The 20,695-nt window shown below is 40.7% G+C and overlaps 1 protein-coding gene across 1 annotated transcript; it reads left to right on the top strand.

The window, feature by feature from the left end:
• Positions 1-10,497: 10,497 nt before the first annotated feature.
• Positions 10,498-20,386, top strand: LOC108671292. Its single transcript, XM_018158800.2, has 13 exons — positions 10,498-10,653; positions 10,802-11,149; positions 11,556-11,895; positions 12,075-12,298; positions 12,498-12,657; positions 12,998-13,304; positions 13,650-13,936; positions 14,173-16,104; positions 16,317-16,511; positions 16,689-16,813; positions 17,008-17,538; positions 17,785-17,929; positions 18,942-20,386. Exons 2-13 carry the CDS (start codon positions 11,031-11,033, stop codon positions 20,037-20,039), a joined length of 5,463 nt encoding a protein of 1,820 aa, XP_018014289.1. The 5' UTR covers positions 10,498-10,653; positions 10,802-11,030; the 3' UTR covers positions 20,040-20,386.
• Positions 20,387-20,695: the final 309 nt, after the last annotated feature.

Here is a 20,695-nt window from a genome sequence, read left to right as displayed (position 1 = left end):
TCGGTACAGTGATACATGAGGTCCGTTGACGCCAGCATAGCGTTTTTTTAAACTGTTTTTGCAATGCCTCAAATCCCGTATTTCCTTGAAAAAATTTCCTCTTCATTAATCATGCAATCAAGCACAATCTATTTTCTAAACCAAATTCTTCAGTCGTTGACGTGAATTAGCCTACAGTTTGATCGACAACTTAGTTATACGGGGGATAACATTAGTTTAATCATCGTCGGCAAAAGAGTTCTGCGTTCCCAGGCACCTATGCACTACAAAGCCAAAAATCGGCCTTTCCATAAACTGCTCTTGTGAAAACTTCTGAATCTCATTTTAAATGCGCCCTATTTGCGTAGCATGCAATTGTTCTTAATTGTGGCATTTGACAAGCCAACCTCTTGCTCTGCACTAAAAGAACAATAGCAGGTTACTTCCATAAATATTTACAACCATTTATTGCTGTACTTATCAATTAGTGTCCACTGCATTAATTTTCCTCATTCGTGTTTGTTAGCGTTGCTGCCGACTGAAGTCAACACGATGAGAGGTAAAACGGTATCTCGATTTATTTTGGAATCTTCATTGAAATTACGGATGAGTTTACAGTTCACTATCGTTAATTTATTACTGCTTCATCTAATTATTTTGAAGCATTTTCTGTATGTTTTTGCTTGGTATTTTCTCCTTGATAATATTTCATACGGTGACAGCAAACATGATAGGTGCGGTGTTGTTTACGTGCGGTATTTTTCACCTATATCCTATAGGTAAAATTATCCTATAGCGGTTACACTAATGTAGAGATGTGAGATAACTGTGCTGCAGCTTATTCGTAACGAAATGTACTGTTCAGTCCCTGCAGCGAATAATGAATATGAGCGTTGCATTCTGTTGGTTTCCTTCCAATATTTCATGACCCTGGAAAGAGCGCACCTCATAGTTGTACGATAAATGGTTTGCTTACCTACTTACTTATCTAGTCTTAACTGTTCCTGATGCACAGAGGCGTCAGGAAAACGATCATACATCGCTGCTGGCGCGCCTGGTCTAGTATAGAGCACTCGTGTCTTTCGCTCTCGTTATTGAGCTAATAATTGACAATATCAGCTTTGTCTGGCGCTGTGCTGATAAAATTTATACATGTGGTGTCACCAAAGAGAAATTCGCTTCCAATTCTCTCATGGTGGGTACTCATTGGCGCTCACATTGTTTCAGCGCGTGTTGAACACTTATTCTTAAAATTCAATTTATCTATATTTTCTTTATTTTGGTATTCTTAGGAAAACCAATTTGCTATGAAATTACCGTTAATTCCACGAAAACATTGCTTTCTGTTCCAGTTGCGAAGGAAATTTTGTTTTGATCTGCATACAAAACATTCCCTGGTCTAAATTTTCGCGACTTAACATAAGTTAATGTACCAATTCTTTACACCAAAATGTAGGGAAATGTAGAAGTTTCTCCTTGTATTACTTGAGTTGTGTTTTTCTTGCTTGAATTCTTGGACTCCACATTTGCTTTATATTTATTAATTTGACTTTATGGTTTAGACAAATACAATGAAATATGATCTGATTTTGTGCTATTAATTACTAAAAAAGTTTAAATTAATAACGTTAAGAAATTATTGTATTGAGAATGATCTTAATTTATTTGAAAATTAATAGTATTTCATTTCGCTGATATTTTCTATGCAAGCTATAAATCTATGCAGATGATGTGTAACATGGCGTCGTCTTTTGCTATTCTGTCTTCCCTTTAACGATTTCATGTTCCTGAGATATTTTCCGCATCTCTAGAAATTAACGACGCACTTGATAGAGCGACATTAAACACAAATTGAGTTCATCATATCACAAATTTTTCAAAGTTGGCCTGACTTGCCGTGTTAGAAAGACGTGACCGATCTTTATTCTTGGGCAAAAATAAATAATGTCGTGTCATTGACGTTAGTTACGTGCATTAACTTGAGAAAGCATCGTGTTTTCGGTATTTTGTAAACCATCTGCTCATGTGCAAGTCATGGTATCTGCAAGTTCATCATTATTGAAGTATTCAAGTTTATGTACCAACGCTTGAAATTTATTTCTCAATCATGGATCAGGCGAATTTCAGAATAGTCTTACATTTGTTCAAGTTGTTTTGTTAGCGATGGATAAATCCACGGGCTTAAGTGCTTAAGTGCGCTCTGAGGACATTATTTAATTCAGTAAAACTTCTTGTATGTTTCCCTTGCCGGCGTTTGAACGGAGGCAATTTCTTCTTTTTTTGTAGTGCATTCGCAAGGTCTGATAATTTTTCTTCCATTTATTATGTCACCGACATAAAAATGATGAAATATGCAAGCTGCTTAATGGTGATGCTGGCCCAATCACAATTGCGTTTACTAGCTTCAAAGGAGGGTCGATAACGGGAACGTGAATGACGGTGTTCACTAGGAGATGTGATAAAATTGTTTGATTGTACAGCTTCTCATTAATTTATAATTTTCCGCTGTGTTTTTCTATATTAAAATTTTCGATGTTCTGAGCTTAATGGAAAAGTTTCTAATAAATATGCCTTAAATAATTTCGAAGTTTCCTTCCTGTATTACGGCCTTTATATTACACTAGATCTGACTTGAGCTCATCAGACGTATGTACGGTCATGAAACCCTCATGAGACTTCACTAGCCGCTCTTTTCTTTAATTTATACCTGGGAAATAATAACGCCAACAAAACTATCGAGTTTATACTGATGTAAATAGTCGTTTTTACCTGAGCTCGTCAGATATCCTATGGGATTTTGCGTTCCTATGGCATTGCTCCTGAGCGCTCCACCACAGAGCTCGCGGTCTCTGTTGTGCGAGTAAAATTGTAATTTATGCCAATCGGCTCTTCTTGTGCGATTCGAGTGAGCAACCTCGTGTAGTCGTGTATAGGATTTTCGTTGCTGTTGCTTTTCTCCTGTCACTCCTTGTCTTTGAGAAGCTAATTCTTGCCAGCTTCATTGGGCTGGACACCTGAGACCAACCGCCCCTTGTGGATGATGAACAATTTGAGAAATTTTCAATAGTTGAGACCTTCCGCCTTACTGACGATGTTTATTTGTATCTCAGGGTGGTTTTTAATAGCTTTAGCCTAACCTTCTCTCCTATGCAGAAAAATTAATCGACTCTCCATGGATAAACATCGATACGGGTTTACTTTTTAGCGAATTTTCTTATTTATGAAAAAAATGCACTATTGTGCTCGCCATGTCCGTCTGTCTGTCCGTGACCTCAAGTTTTCGTCGACGAGAAAATGCTCTCTCTGTCACTCATTGCAGTGAGTACTGAGTTATATTTTTTTAATTAACTTACCCGAACCATGTTGCCAGTGCCATTTTCACACCTCTGCTTTAGTTTTCCTACGTGAGTTTGTCTCCCTCAGGGGGGACTTCTGACGCGTGTCTGTGCTCATCAGAAGTTCTATGGGATTTCGCGCTCCCAGGGGGATTGTTTCTGAGCGCTGAGCTCGCGGTGTCTGACATCAGTTCTCGGTTGTGGGGTTAAGTTATTATGTAGGTAGGATTCCTTGCATCTCCCTTCTCTGCAGAGGTGGGCAGTAGCGCGCTACATGTAGCGGCCGCTACTAGCGGCCGCTACAATTTCAGTAGCGGTAGCGGTAGCGGCTCTACATTTAAGGCAATGTAGCGGTAGCGGTAGCGCCCGCTACATATTTAAGTAGCGATACGAGGTTTTGCCGCTACAGCGCTACCGCTACATTTATAGATAAAGCCTTTAGTTTAGTTGTTACCTGTTAAGTTGTTACCAGTTACCCCTTACAGGTTTTTTTCATCTTTCAGTTTGCTTACAGTTATTTTTACACAGTTATTTTTATGTTTCACCTTCCCTACATGGATGTCTACTTTAATCTACCAATCTCAAAAATAATCCATATACCTATATATAAACTAAAAAGACTGATTTTTATATGTATATGTGGATAATTTCTTAGATTGGTAGATTAAAGTTCACATCCATGTAGGGAAGGTAAAACATAAAAATAACTAACTTTTATTTACTGTATCTAACCCATACTAGTTCGGTTAGGTTAATTGCAATAAAGTTGCATTGATATGTTTTAAAAATGTTTTATTATCATTAAATGTTAATGAGTAAATCCCAATAGCAGAACAATAAATATTAATAGATTTCTAATAATTTTGGCCATTGTAGCGGCTAATGTAGCGCGCTACATTTTACTGTAGCGGTAGCGGTAGCGCCCGTTACAATCTAGTGGATGTAGCGGTAGCGGTAGCGCCCGCTACATTTAGAGCATGTAGCGGTAGCGGTAGCGGCGCTACATTTCAAAGTAGCGCTGCCCAGCTCTGCTTCTCTGTCTCTCTCGTGCGGGCGGCCGACGTCCCGTGTAAGCTACCTCTTGTTCGAGTGTCTTAGTTTCTCTTGCTTTTCACCTGTCCCTCCTTGTCACTTCGTCTCTTTGAGATGCTAACGCTGTTTCTTTCGAGCCAGCTTCAGCGGGCTGGACAATTGAAACCTTCCGCCCCTTGTGGGTGATGATTAATTTGAGATGTTGAATAACTGAGACCTTCCGCCTCGCTGGCGATGCTACTACATTTTGACTTCCGGTGCGAAATAGCTTGATAGCTGAAGCGCTAGCAATTTATTTTACTACTACTACGTGAGTTTGTCAATAATGGTATTGTGTCTTTTGACTGTTAATAGAAGATTTATCGTTCCTTCGATTCAAGTGCTGCGTCTTGTGTGGGCTTGACGGATATCCGTAAAGAGCGTTTTATGATTTGGATTTTGAACTAGTAGTCGGAGTGAGGCTTTTGGACTTAGCTACCACAAGTAAACTTAGATTAATGACCTTTCGAAGATGCTATGCATTTATATCAATTTAAAAAAAAAAGTCATAAAGAAAACACTGGGCAGGGTGGCCCAGTGGTTACAGTTCAGAATACCAGGATTGAAGCAGAGAGGTGCGGGTTCGATCCCAGCTCTGTGCGCCAGTTTCTGGTCAGAATCGGCGAGGAAGCCGGGCGGTTAAGCACAGCAGAATTGTATCAGTGAGTTGCGTGTTCGAGACCGCAACGAGCTGTGAATATTCTGCGATGTTAGTTAAGAATCGGCGACAGGCCTACGGCCTAGTAAACGCTGAAACCGCTATTATTATTATTATAAAACCTTTAACGGACCTCAGCAGGCTCGTCTTGATTTTTCCCTACGTCAGCTAATTAAGTGTTATAGCAGAGAAGCGAATACTTTAGAGCTTAGACTATTAGGGATTTATGGTTATGGATTTATGACAATTTTTTCTTAGTAAAAAAATGAAAAATCGTGAAATGTGATCCACCGTCCGTGGCCCTGGAATGGGCCACGAACACGGAACACTGAGAAGTTGATAACTCGTGTTATATATCCCTCACTCGTCACTCCTCCAAGTTTGTCATATTCACAGACTCCCTTGCCTGCATTGCCTGCCTTCGATCAGCCCGCCCCTCCAGACATCACCTGGTGCCATGGATCCAGAGCCTTCTCATGACTCTCACTCCAAACAAATTTTCCCTGGAGTGGGTCCCTGGCCATCCCATACCAGTGCTCCTCATGTCAATGCCGGCTCACTCTTGACCATCTCTTCATTAACTGCCCTGCACTGTCTCCTCATCGCAACCAACTGAAAGCTGCTTGCATCCGCCTTGGAGTCTCCTTCAGCCTGTCCTCGCTCATCAAGTACCTCCAAGACACCAACATGCTTGACAACATTTAGTAATCCACGAAGATGCTGAATGGGGGCGCCAATACTTCAGTCGGTGACGCGCCTCATCTTAACCAAGTAACCAAGTAAGTAACTCCTCCAAGTCCAAAGCAGCTTGCGTCGGGGAAAGGAACCTTCAGGCTGAGCTTGGGAGGAATGGTAACTTATGTGGATTATGGACCACTACCTCGCTCGGTTGAATGTGCTGTGGCCCGTCTGCGTCTCGGTCATGCTGGTGTAAGGGCTCACTTGGCCCGTTTCAATCAAACCAATTCCAGTATCTGCCCTGAGTGTAATGTGGAAGACACAATTAGTCACTTCATCTTGCACTGCTTGCTCTTCACTGATCAGAGAAGGGAGTTTCGCTCAGCTCTGGAGAATCTTTTGATTCCCTGGAACCTCATCTCAGCTCTTGGTGGAGGAGATATCCCTCAAAAAAGAAGAACTGCAGTAATTCGTCACCTTGGACAGTGCCTGTTGGGATGCAACATGGTTAACAAACTTTGAAAAATTTCCAGTGTCTAATCCTTTTTGTACTTCCTTCCATACAACATCCACCGGCTGGTGAGAGGCCTTAGAGATCTACTTTGAAATCAGAGTGGCATTGTGGCAATATAGTACAAGGAAACCCAGTTGTGCTCAGGCTGGGAGGTGTGATCTGTTCATACCCGAAGTCTTAAAAGCAATTAAAAAAAAAAAAAAAAGCAGCTTGCGGTGTGAATCGTTGAAACGCGCAGCACACCGATAACTCGCCAAAGAAGACAAGACAAGTCCAAAGTATTACGACGCGGGGCTGGGCCGCTGGGTCCCCAAACGAAAATTAAGAATAAATACATTTGACTATTTGCATTTATAAATTTATATTATAATTCTCTGGTCTTTAACAAAACTTGTTTAAGAGAAGAAATTCTGCCAGCCTACACTAATATTTATAAATTTGCGTACTGTTGATTTGTTTCAAAAATTTGTATGAAGTAATCTAATTTCAGTGTTCTATAAATTGTACGAGATGAATGATCAGTGAGTTATGAGTCGATGCTCGAGCCTCGATGACGAGCTTGCCCCATGCCAATGATGCCATTTGCCAGTTTGCCGCAGTCATATGGCCCCGCTCCCACCTCCGCCGCTCCGCGGACGGTGGACCCCACCCCCGGGCCCCAGGAGTTTTCCCCTGGCAGTCTGGGACTCTGGGTACTGGGTAGGCTAGTGTTGTAGTGGGTAGTACCGTACATCTAACTATCTAAGTGACACTGTGACCATAGCCATAGGCCATAGCCATACTACCACTAGTCCACTACGATTACTACCCACCCAGGAAGATGTGGAAGATGTGCCAGGTGCGCGGGAATTTATTTTGTCATTTTAACGACCTGCGCGGTGCGCCGTACTATGCTGGTAAAATAATGCGCCGTGCGCCGTACTTTAGAAAGCTAAAATAGTTCTACTATTTTAGTCGACAATATACGTGAGTCAAACTGACAATAATAAAATGTAAGACATGTCCAGGTTACTTCTGACTCTTCCGCTTGTCCGCCTTGTTGGATACGGGAACGTTCGTACGGTAATCGTAAACTGCGGCTATTATACATACGAAATGTAAACAGACGGTGTTCAGTGTTGCCATATGACTTTGGAGAAAATTTCTTCTAAAATAAAGTTCTAGATTTCTCATTCACCAAATTTCCGTATCAAGAAAAATCATATATTATTGAAAGATAATTAAAGGCATACTGTACTGAGGAATGTGAGTATTACGTCTGTTCTTCCACAAACAGACAAACTGCTCGTGCGCGGCAGCGCAACGTAGAATTGATGGCCGGGATTGCGCAAACACGTGCGTGAAGTGTGAAGAGAATCAATTTTCATTACATTGCGCCAACTGTGCACAGCAATAGCTTAAAAAAGTGAAAATACGCGGGAAAATTCACCAAAAACATACATCATCCTGAGTGTGGCTACCCACTAACAATTACAGCTTACAAAGTTACAAAGTACCATCAATTTGTCAAATGGGGTAATAAGGGACAGGCGGGATAAATCAGGATGCGCGTCCCAGTCCCACATTTTGTAGAAATATTGTAGCAGCTAAACTAGGTAGGGCTAGGCTAATCACTAGGGTAAACGCGGTATATTCCGTCACATTAACATTAAGGACGCATCGAGAAATGAAAAACTATAAAAAAATAACCGTATGCGTTACTCAAGTTCTGTTTGCTTTAGGTGACTCTCAAAACACTGTACTACGTGTCGGCAATGATGAAACGTCACAAAATGTTGCCATATTTATGTAAAAGCCTTTAGAATGCAAACCTACAAAATCTCTATATTCCGTCACTGTGTTTGGCAATATTTGGCATGTGGTGAGGCGTATTCCGTCCGCGCTTCAAATTCTACTGATCTGATAGTGATACGTAATGCCATCATCCACGTGTTCAAATTCCGTTCGCTGTGTGAGCTGTATTGGGATACAACACGGCTTTTAATTAGAACACTAATGAATATTAAACACTACCTAATTATGCTTTTAATTAACAACTATTAAGCTTTTAATTGAGCAAATTTTAATTTTTGTACAAAGCTTGGAACGATCTGTGTGTGTCCAATTCAAGTTTTGACGGAATTAGTTTTCATGTGTCTAAATCCATTTCTCAACTTAATCATCTATTAATTTATTTACCACTTGAAATCAGCGAATACAAGTATACTTAAAGGATTCCTAATATATTCACAGACGTATTTAAAAGTCTCAAACCATAATATTCTTCCTATACAAACAGTTATTCACTATTTGGTACAGCAAGGTCAACTGTCAAATTTGACACATTTTTCGATGATGTCACTGGGTAGCGTGCATTGTCTCTCTTTGGATCTCAATATTTTCCCACTAGATGGCCAAGACCTAGTGTTTTGGCAGTAGTTTGACGCACAAATGTATGACGTCATCATTTCAACCATCAACAAATGCATGGAGCTAAAACAAAGCTTAATATAAAGGAAAAGCTAGAGAGGTGACAGAATTACCCACGATGATGGAATATACCGCGTTTACCCTAATCAAAATATTGCAAAACTAAAAATAGTGGTGTAAACTTCAACATTTTTACTATCTAGGTATTATGTATATAAAGCTACCGTACCTACCTAGTTAAGAAATCAAACATTTACCATCTTTAAAAAATTGCTGAAAAAAAGTGTGAAAAGTGCGATTTTGGAAAAGTAGGCTACCTCTACCAAGGTCTAAGGTCTGGAGCAAAAAAAAAAATTTGTTTTATTAAAAAAATTTACTTACATAAAAGTTGCACTTGCACACAGGTATCGGCTTGAAAACGCAATTGACAAAATTCGCCTAGGCTATCTCATTTAAAAAAAAATGGCAGCCATTCCCGTGTGATGGGGTATAATAAGCCAAATAAGGGACAGTGGCCCATAGTGGCAAAGCAGATAATTTTTTAGCCTCTCCCTCTGTTTCTCAAGTTCATTTTTGAGTCTGATAAGTAGACCAGCAAAGTATCATGGATACCAGCATTATCATTGTCATACATAAGAAATTGGTTGAAATCTTGAGTAAGTGAGGAAACTAAAAATGAACTGATTCTAAAAAATCTCTGGTTTGTAACTATGAGGGACACCCCCCCCCTCCCATGGTAATAAGCCATAGTACTGTCAATGATGATATAGTCAGATGGGGTAAGACAGGACCGAAATCACTAACAAGCATGTAGCATCTATACCATGAATAAATAAAAAACCCTAAACCTATCACAAGGTGTAGTTATGCAATGGGCTTCTAAGCTACAACCCAGACTTTCTGCATACAACATAGTTTTCTGTACAGATTAAAAAAAGTGAGCTGGTCCCATCTTACCCCACTGGGGTAAGATGGGACCGGGCATGGGGTAAGACAGGACCAACAGGTAATTCTTGTGTTTCAAATGTATGACGTCACCATTTCAACCATCAATGAACGCATGGAACTAAAACAAAGCTTAATATAAAGGAAAAGCTGGAGAGGTGACGGAATTACCTACGATGTCGGAATATACCGCGTTTACCCTATCAAGCAATTCTGTCTGACACCTGGTTCTTATATATAATTTGAATGTTAACTGAACAGGTGGCAGTCAGCACAGCAGCACCAAACATTGCCAGAATATGTATAAGATACCGTATGAATCAAACCAATGCATCAAATTGTATATTTATTTGATCATAAAATTTTACTATGAATCTATTTTTTTGCTGGTTCCAAATGGAACTGCTTGGCATTAATGGGTCAAGTTGCTGGCCTTTGACAGAAACGATCTATTTAGAAAAATTTAACTACAAATCTACAATACTGCATGATCAAAACAGCATTGTAGTCATTACTTGGTTGTCAAAACATACAAATCATACATATTTCTGACCAGTTATATGCGGTTTTTAGTGACAAGTATGAGCAGATTCTGATGTGAGTAACCAATGTGTTATTAAAAGTAGAGTATTGCATTGAAAAACTGCAAACTAGACCTCCCTTCTATAACTCTTGTGATTATTCATAACTGATTTTAGTTACTAGGCTAGTTTGATCCTGAATATTTCAACCACCAAATAGCAATTCTAAAATTGTGATAATAAATTTTTATTTTATTTTTTTAAAAACAAAAAAATAATATCAACAATTAGAATAGCTGACAATAAAAGCTTTTTAGTGGGTAAATTATGTTGATCTTTAGTTCTATTTACACCCAAAGAATTAGTTGGCAAATGGTTAGCAATGACATAAAATTGCTCTTTCAGGCCTAATCCTCCAGTTTTATAATTCCCTGTGTAATGAATGAATGTGATTACTTATGTAATTATTTTCTCTAAATAAATTAAAAGTATACGGTATAATGGAAAACTTCTGTTTTAATTTGGGTTGTTAATCATCTTAAGGTAAGTTTGTTACATATCTGTAATGATGTATCTAGCAAAAAATTTGGTCTGGGTTTAGCAAGTTTTGTTAAATCTAAATTTATCCAATTGTTTCTTGTTTGTATTTTGCATGTACGGTATACTTTTTGACATCTATACTTTTTTTCAGATGGGTGCTGTCACTCATTACTGCATTTTTGGGATGACAGAAACCTTCATATCTGGACTTCAGCTCAATTCACAGAAGACCAAGACAAGAAGTGGAATTTCCATACCAGAAAAAGCTAGCTCTCATCCTTCTTTCATGTAGCTTACCTGTTGAATAATGAGACAGAGGCTGAACCCACTTCATACATAAAAATTTCAATAGATTAGTCTATAGAATTTATAAATATAGAATGGAAGAAGGAAAAGCAAGAGCCCTTCTGAAACTGATGTGCTCAGATTCTGAGAAAGAAAGAGGAATGAGGGAAATCAAGAAGAGATTAGTTGATGCTACAAATATTCCAGTATTTAGGTGAGTCAATAATATAGTAGCTGAAACATTGTTGTATATACACTGTGCATTGTAATTGGAATGAAGTACATACTTTTTGTATTGTGTAAAAAGTATTGAAAAAATTAAAACCTCATTAATTTAAGCAACAATGCACCAAATCATATTCTACTACAGATTTGTTTAATTTAATTCTGAGGTAATAATGGGAATTAATGATAGGCTGCTAGCACGCTGCTTTATTGATTTATTTAAATTTGTTTAAGCTGATGTGACTCTCAGTTTCTTTGCATAGGAATTAATGGTCCCAGGATTCCTAAATAAGAAACTTAACTAGAAGTTGAGCTGTTGTAAGTGCATCTATGAAATCAACAATGCCAGGCTTGTTCATACCAATAATGTAGTTCCCTCCCTCCTTTTCCTTTAGGAAGGTTGGTTTGGTGCCCCAACTACTGAAATTGATCAAACAATTCTCTAAGACATCCAGCACCTTGACAGCTGATGCCACTGTTGGTGCAACTAATTTGAAAACTGTTGGTGAAGATGAGGATTGTACCCTTGATGTGCAGAAGCTAGAATTTGAAGACCTGCAGCGTCTGAAAGAACTGAGCTGCAGCTCAAATTCTGCTTCAATCTCGTTGGAGACCAGCTATAAATTTGTGCAACTTCCTCAAGTTGCTGAAATTAATAATAAAAGTTGTAAAATTCTCTTGTATGCTATGAGTCTCCTCTGTAGCATGCTCCAAGATTACTCTGTCAAAAAACAGGTAAAAATTGTGCTGCATAGCAACAACCCAAATGAATAGAGAGTGGTTGACTGCAAATTTTTTCAACTTTGTAATTATTTATTTCTCTATATTATGTTCACAGTTGACAGATATATAAGGCATTCAATAGACATATGTTATTTTGCACACATGATAAGGTTAAAAATAACTTATTTCAGTGTGAAGGCTACAAAGCAGTTCGTTTTGTGCTGCCACTGCTTCTCTGCGGAGAGCAGCTAATTGCCGAACGTGCAGTAAGAGCGACTGCATTCATGGTTCAGCTGCCTGGCTGGAACCGCCAGATGTTCATTAGATATGAAGGACCTAAACATCTTCTTCAAGCGCTTCTTAAGCCTACTTCTGAAGATGCTTCCTTTCATAAAACCTTGCTAAATGCAATTCGGTATGTGGGTGCTAAGGCTCGTTTCTAGCAGACTAGCTTTACATGCTTGTCAATTGAACTTTACATGCTGATCTCAGATCATCATGTCTTGCAATTAATGATTTAATTTGTTTATCTTTATGAAATATGTTGACACCTACTGTAGCTGTTTAAACTGCTCTGCCACATTTTCCGTGAAAGGACTGTCATGTGTTGACAGCTTAGTGTCATGCTGGGGTGACTGCTGTGAGGCAGTGCTAAGAGCCAAAGGACTCGTGACCGTGTGCAATGTGGGACTGGCTTGCCCTGACCTCCAAGCGTCAGCCGTGCGCATCTTAGCGACCTACAGCTCCTTGCAGCAGCAAGATGCGCTAGTGCAGGTAACTTCATCTCTGAAATACCTATTGTCAATTTGTTGGTTATTTTGTTGAGCTCATATTTTGAATGGATTTGCTTTCTTGGAGAAATTCGTAACATATCTGGGATACCATCCTTCACAGTGCTCATTGATTATGAGCATTTCACGTGATCTAAGTTTTTAGTTCATGATTTAGGTATCCTCTATTTTCTATTGCGTCTAATCTAAATACTGATAATAAGCTATACATATCAAGGGAGGCACAGGAGCTTGTTTCAGTACAGCATTCTTATTGAAGACCTGTTATATGACTGGATTTACATGTTCATACTAATGTTCATGTCTATTTATATACTAATAAGCTGCTGGATGGAACGAAGGAGTTGAATCTGCTATTGCGTGTGTGGCAAGACAACCGCGCATGCGCAGTCGTCCATAGCAACACGGTGCGCGTGGTGCTGAACCTGGTAAAGCTGGCGACCCTGGCCACGCAGCAGAAAATGGGCAGCGCGCGTCATACGTGGGTCGCATCCAGTAGAGCCAGCGACAAAAACGACGCCAGTGTGCGTGCTAGCGCTAATCTTCCTGCATTGAGAGTCCGACTTCTCAAGGCTTTATTTGGGAGCAAGGCAGCCACTGCTCTCGTTGCTGAAATAATTAGTTTTGAAGGTAGGGCGAGGCCCAGACTTCTGCAGTTTAAGCAAAAATTTTAGTGCCTAGTTGCTCCTAATATGTTAGGAGCTCACCAAGTAGCTTGCAATTCATAATAAGAATTTCATGTATTTCCTAGTCGGATAAATTAGAAAAAATATTTCCAAATTTTCTTAGAAATCCAAGATTCTTGAAAATACATTTGCTTTATCCTAATGAATTTTCGTGCGATATTTAACTAAATACGGTACTGTTACTTATAAAGAAAGAAACTACTCTGATCCAGTGTCAATACTATATTTCACATTTCCTCCATAGTTGCTCATATATATATATCCAATATTATTTGATTGTCATTTGTAGGCATGTTGCCAGAGAAGGTTGTATCGGGCCTATGCACCCTGTGTGACGGTTCACTGGAGCCTGGTGACCCATTGAGTCGCTCGAACGTGGCCCTGGTGTGGCTGCAGGTGGTTGATGCTGGTGGCATCAAGCCGCTCGTCGGCGTGCTGCTCAAAGGCGACCCTCAATCTCCTGACGACGGCAGCCAAACGTACGATGACGAGGAAGACGCCGGCGTCGCAAGGATGCAGAAAAAAATATTAAGTTCTCTTCTTGCACTCGAGTGCAATAATGGAATTCAGGAGATGGTGAGGAAGTGGTCTATTGGAGTTGGTCGGTTTTCATCGTTCATTCACAGGCATACGAGGAGAAAATATCCTCACTATAGGTTAGTGTAGGAGTATATTTCCTTTTATGTTCATGTGTGACTACTTAATAGGTCTATACTGTTGGATGCACGAAGGACCACCAACGGATTTTAGAAATGAATTGTAAAATGTTTTGAATCCTCCTCAGTGCAATGTACAATTTTATAATTTTTCAGGTCTTCAAGCACTGCCTTGCTGCAAAAATTCTAACTGCGTTGTGCTTGCATTTTGACGCGGCTTTTGCACGGTACCAGAATAGCAGACTTCCTTATGTTGAAGCGTCGTGCTGTGCGCATCAAGTCAAGTTACTTAATGGGAAGCAAGGAGGCGACAGCGGCAGAGCTGCCTCAAGCTGTAATAACAGCAATAGCGGCACAGTGTCTCATAATTCTAGTCGAGTCAGTCGTTCAGCAAATTTGAAACTCATTGTTGATGGATCTTGTGTCCCAGAAAATCAAAGAAATGGACGAAATTCACGCTCTCTATCCCCTCCTCTAGTTCATCCCCTCGCTCCCGTATCTCCTCCCTCCAGTCCCTATGACAGACCTCTGTTTGTCTACACTCCATACTCTCCTCCATCAAGAAGAAGACACAAGGAACGATCAACTTCAATTTCACCCATCCCGTCGCCTTTTTTCCAGCCCATCACCTCTCCGTCATCTTCTCCACCGCACTTGACTGCATACTCACCCATCAAACCTGGCGGTTCATCACCTTTTGGTGGCTGGAGCTCACCGTCTCATTCATCTTCATATTCACCTACTCATTCGCCATCATATTCAGCTGCTCATTCTTCATCTTATTCGCCTGCTCATTCTTCATCAATCTCGCCGGCTTATTCTTCCTCATATTCGCCTGCTTGTTCTCCGTCAAACTTATCTTCAGGTTCATCATCTTCTGCACCCTTTCAAGCATCTTGCTCATCAAGTGTCTCCCCTAAAACTGTAAAGTCTTCCTCCTGTTCTTCTGTGTGTCGCCCCGAGCCATATCTGCCAGGAGATCTGACTAGTGCTTCTGTTGCAGTCGAAAGAAAGGCTGAGTCTGTACCTCAAACTACTTTGAATTGTTCCTTGTCTGTCAACTTAAAGAGAGGCAGGAGTGGGTCTGACAATCCAACAAGAAGCAGCCTGAAAAAATTCAAAGACTTGGGAGCAGCTTCTAGTTCTTTGTTGATTCCTCTAAAATCTACTGAGAAACTGGCAGATAGTGAATTTGACAGTAGCATAAATGAGGATAGACCTCAAATTAAAAGTGGACATCGCAGCGTGAGAGAGAGTGAAACTGATGAAACATCGCACCTTGCAGAAGAAGTTACAAAAAAGTTACTGGAGTCAGACTTGTTGACAGACCAATCTATTAATAACGTGCAAATGGGTTCTGGAGAATCATCTTTAATCGATTCACCGAATTCATCGTCCAAAACCAAAGTCAGTAACTATTGCAACCGTCATCAAAAGTATGCTCAAGTAGAAGTGCAGTGCACTGCAGTGAAGCCGCTTCAACAGGATTTTGATATTGATAGCCCAATGTTTGAGGATCCTGTAATTTCAAAAACATCATTATCTCAGATGACGAACACAGAAACAGTTGTCGACACTCAGGCCATGAATCGCGTCAAGTTTCAAAGGAGTAAGCAAACCCGTGAACGTCGCTCCTCGGAACCTGACTCGAAAGTCGCTGCAATTCCGAGCATCTTTGATGACCCCGCCGAGTTGTCTCCCGGGGACGTTAGTGATTCAGGCAAGGACGAGTCTTCCCTTGGCTTTTTGAATTCTATTAGTAGAAGTGATGTGAACAATGCACCATCATTATGTAATTCTGATAAAACTAGGATCCAGAAAGATAACCTAGAAGATGCATCCAGTTCAAAACCGACTATTGAAGACGAATTCAAGACTAAGCAGCAACTTAAGAGTGTTCTTGTACGCGAGTTCAATCATATCAAATTTCGGGTCGGTAAGAGAGCTAAAGCCAATGAATCAATCTCATCCATCTCTGGAACAAGTGATCAAGGCAATGAAACTGGTCATATTACTGTTAATAAAGACAGCTTGGGCAATGCATCAAATGCGCGACCATCAGCTCTGGCCACGTCTAAGAACATTTCCGTGAGTATGGTTGTGTGATTTGCTTAAATCATAAATATCGGTAATTTCCTAAGGTACCAATTACTGTGTAATTTTAAAAACTTGAGTATTTAATGACAAATTGAAGGATCCAGTTTAAATTATTCTATCCTAAACAATTACAATCACGTTTACAGCAGTTAGACCCTTTCATTATCCAAAGTGGTGTGCTCGATAACATTTTACCACTTCAGAGACCTTCTGGTTCGGGGGGAAGTTTGCTTTCTAAAGGAGCTTTAAAAGGCAAATTAGGAGGTAGCGATACGACCACGACTAAAATTCCAGAGAAAAAGCCACTTGAAGCAGAAAACGATGAAGCCGACCGTCCCCAGGAAGATTTGGAGTCTTGCTTACGTCATCTTGAAGTTATTGTCCGAAATATTTCTCAGGTATATTATTCATGTATGACTTTCCGCCATGTCCATGGCAGTCTGTAACATTGAGAGAATTTATGTTGTATTTGTTACTGTTACCTTAATATAGTACTATTGAAATAATCCTCGAATTCTCCTTGATCACGTCTAGCAGCAGAACTTCAATAGAAATTTATTGTTTGTATGGCGCAGGTGTGTGAGATTCAGGAGGCGCTGGGGAGCGTGTGTCAGGAGTTCCTGCCCCGAGTAATGCTTTATCTGCGGCACTGCCATCGCGTGCACCCCGCCGCCACGCGACTCCTCTCCACCATCACCAAGTAACTCTCCCTAACGTTTTATGTAGAGGTATTTTATCTATTGCTAAAATTAATGTGGTTCAGTATAGATTTGCCATATTGAAGAAATGTGTTGCACAGCATAAATTTTCCCTATTTGTCCTCCTTGTCAATATTTGTATTACTGTTATAATGATAATGATGAATGTTTGGTTGACCGCCTATTCGTACCTCAGGACGCCATGCAGCATCCAGGGACTCCTTGACACTTATTTCCCCGCGTACGTGGGTGTGCAATTGTGCGAGAGTAACATAGTCGCCAACAGCGAGCTTATGAAATGCATCTGCCCTTGCTGTGTCAGTGGAAGAGACTTGTGCAAAGTCTCTTTTAACGAAAATCGCCTCACTTCAAACTCCTCTGAGAAAAAGCACAACTCGACTACCAGCATGGCTTCCGATTGTACAGCCTGTGATACAAGTTCTGCTTGTGATGAAAGTTGTGCCTGTGATACAAAAAGAAAAGTCACTACTTCTCAATCAGAACCCAAGGCTTCAGATGGACGCAGCGTAAAATGTGCGGGAATTGCGAAGAGGTGCAGCCAGTGCCTGCTACTCGTGGCTGGCGGTGAGGCGTTTCTTAGCAACGTGCTAAATTTTTTCGGCCACGTGCATCAGTACGGCAGCCAAGAAGCCCGCAACAGGCTGAGTCCAAATGCCCCTGCCTATGTTAGAGAAACTTGTTCTCTTAATATACCTCACGTTGCGAGGTGAGATTGGACGTTATTTTTCTCAAAAAAATGTCAGGCCACCATTTCTTGTGTTTTTCCAGCAATTTATCTAATATTGCATGGAATTAAAATGTTAATTATGCTGTTGAAAATCGTGTTGTGGTTCAACATCGAAACATGACAAATTTATCGTACAACAATCTTGTCGATCACTATCTTACCAAATACCAAGTGTGTGGTAAGGCATAAGTATTAATTTCACTGGTACACTAACTGTTGCTACAGATGTCCGCTGTTGCTGCAGAAGCTGTTGATACAGTTAGGAGGTCTGCAGGATATCTTCAACGTTCTCTCCGAGAACGAGTCGCCTTCATCAGTGCGCTACATCTACGCGGCCGCTGCTCTACACGCCCTCGCCAAAACCCTCGACGTGAGAAACTTTATAAATCTTGATATGGTATAAATATTTACAATTTTTTCATTTTCTTCTGAAAAAATACCACTCAACAAGTTTAACACGTTGACTACGTATTGGTACATATGTGTACCACGAAATGTATTTCTCCAGGAGGTAGTGGTACATAATTCAGGTTGCCTAAAATCGGCCAAATCCGAGAACAAAAAAGGCCAAAAAAGGCCGCTAATTCAATGTATACTAGTTTATTTGTAGGTTCCGCCATAAAAATTCCATTTATTTTCTTTTTGCAGTATTTAAAATTTAATTAGGAAGTACCCCTATCATAAATTTTAGCCGGCCAACGCAATTGAGAAAAACTAAATCACGGAATTTGTCCGGAAAAAATGACCGTCTGGCAACCCTGCTTAAAAAAAGTACAAAAAGTGAAATAATAGTACAAGATGAAGCAATCTTAGTCAACGTGTTAAATGAAATTTTAAATGTTTAATCTAATTCAACCCCTCTATTTCTATATCTCATGATGACTGCACTAAAAGAAAAATTATTCCCTGGAAACACCCCGACGTGATAGGTATCAGCGATACGCGCACTAACAGCCCCTATATGATTACAGCGCCATGAACAACACGTGAACAAACATAAACTTTCACAAATTCATATATTTGAGATTATCAGCGAGGAGAAATTTCACTCGTGTTTTGAGCAATTTAACTTAGACTGAAATTTAAGCCCTTGAGCAAACTGCTGGCAACTTCTTGAGGAAAGTGCAAGTCTTCGGCAGACTTGGGAAGCGCGCTTGGATATATACAACTTGTGGAACAGAAAGCCTAACTAATTAGCTCCGGATATAGCCGGAGCCTATTCAATTTTTATGAAAAAATGTAATCTTTCACACAGACGCTATAATTGTCCGAAATTAACTGTGTTGTAAAATGTTGACATTTAAATTATGCAATTTTAAGGACCACTACACGCAAAGGGGTATGGGGTTATTTAAAGATATCTGTTGTGTTTTTCTGTGCAGCTTTCCTTAACTGCAACTCGCGGTACAACCTGCACCATGTGCTTGATCTCAGCATCGGACAGCGAATGTGGAGAGGAAAAGTCTCATCCAGAAATTTCATTTTTGAAAACTGCCCCGAAAGCCAACCACAAAACACCGAGTATAAATTCTCCCAATGTAAATTCATCACACACTAAATTCAATCACGGCCGTTGCTTGTGGTCTGAACTTAGCGATCACGATGTAGTTCTCGAAAGCATTGACAGCAATGAGATAGAAATGGAAGATGATTCAGGTCCTGAAAACTTCCTCCAGGACGAGTACAGCGAAGAGGAACTCAGTGACATGGACTGCCATGATCGCGATGAGGCGATGCCTTGCGGTGCTTCTAACATACTAAAGTGTGGTGATTCTGTACAAGTAAACACTGGTAAAGAACCCAAATCCATTGTTACCCTCGATGCCGACCAAAGTTCCACGCAAAAACCGAAAGTTTCTATAGCAGGTAACGAAGTTGTTGAAGATAATTCACAGACCTCTGGAAACGCGAGAGGCATTCGCGCCCACCGGTCTGTCCTGCGGGAGGCCAGTGAGGCTTGGGCGGCCATGTTGGGTGACCAAGGATGGAAAGAGTCCACTGACGGGGTCGTGAGGGTTGGTTCGGTCGGTCCTGAGAGCCTGAAGGCCATCGTGCACCACCTGTATGGCTGTACTTGCTCTGCCCTGTCTTGTATATCCCTGAGCTCGTACGTTGAACTCCTACACGCCTGCCACATGTACGGCTTGACGCGCCTACAAAACTACGCTGCTCACAGGATCGTGCAGGTCTGCAGGTCCGGTAACGACGTCGTGTCGGTGTTCAGTCGTGACGTGGGCAGGATAGACGAAGAGGTCGTAAAGAGCGTTCTGTTACGTGTCGTGACGTGCACCAACGTGCGGTCGTGGCGTCGTGCTCAGTGGCTGCACAGCATAGCTCACTCCGTGCATGGCAAAGACCTTCTGCACAACCTCCACACCATCCTCTATAACGCGCTCAACAATAACAGGGACTGCTGCAATTGCAACTCTGCTAAAGGCCTCTACATGACCAGTTACTCGGTCTATGATAAACTCGTGTGAGATCTTCTCAGGCCACGACGTTCTAGTGCCCCTGCCTAAACAGTTCTCAGCCAATGAAGTCAATGATAAGCTCGTCTAATGTCTTCCGTTGTTATAATAACCTTGTGACCATTTATGACCAGTTACTCGCCCAGTCAATGATAGACTCACGTTATGTCTTCCGTTGTAACGATATTCTAGTGAGAGCGATAATTTAGGTAAACTTTCCCCAAATACAGCATCATGTTTTCATCCCAGATAGAGCGTTGTATGTTTTTTCCATGTAGAATAGTCTCTGATTAGAATGTCCTTGTCTTATTTATTGATGATATCTTATTTTATTTACTGGGCAGGGTGGCCCAGTGGTTAAAGTTCAGAGTACCAAGATTGGCGCAGAGAGGCGAGGGTTCGATCCCAGCTCTGTGCGCCAGTTTCTGGTCAGAATCGGCAAGGAGGCCGGGCGGTTAAGCATAGCAGAATTGTTGCAGTGAGTTGCGAGTTCGAGACCGCAAAATGCTGTGAATGTTCTGCGATGTTAAGAATCGGCGACAGGCCTACGGCCTAATAACGCTGAAACCGCTATTATTATTATTATTATTATGACATTTAGGTGTTGCTGTTATCATTGTTATTTATGCCCTTGCTATTTATTTATGTAAGGCTATGTATGATATTCA

This window comes from Hyalella azteca, unplaced genomic scaffold (assembly GCF_000764305.2).
Source record: "Hyalella azteca isolate HAZT.00-mixed unplaced genomic scaffold, Hazt_2.0.2 contig2483, whole genome shotgun sequence".
Taxonomy (NCBI): Eukaryota; Metazoa; Arthropoda; class Malacostraca; order Amphipoda; family Hyalellidae; genus Hyalella; species Hyalella azteca.
Note: the sequence above shows the minus strand (reverse complement) of the source record. Positions and strands in the feature narration are given on the sequence as shown.

What these genes read in the sequence shown, in the direction of transcription:
- LOC108671292 (XM_018158800.2), top strand. Translation starts at nt 11,031, where the DNA reads ATGGAAGAAGGAAAAGCAAGAGCCCTTCTGAAACTGATGTGCTCAGAT. An exon ending in ACAAATATTCCAGTATTTAG is followed by an intron (nt 11,150 to 11,555) that starts GTGAGTCAATAA and finishes CTTTTCCTTTAG; the next exon opens with GAAGGTTGGTTTGGTGCCCC. An exon ending in AGCAAGATGCGCTAGTGCAG is followed by an intron (nt 12,658 to 12,997) that starts GTAACTTCATCT and finishes TATACTAATAAG; the next exon opens with CTGCTGGATGGAACGAAGGA.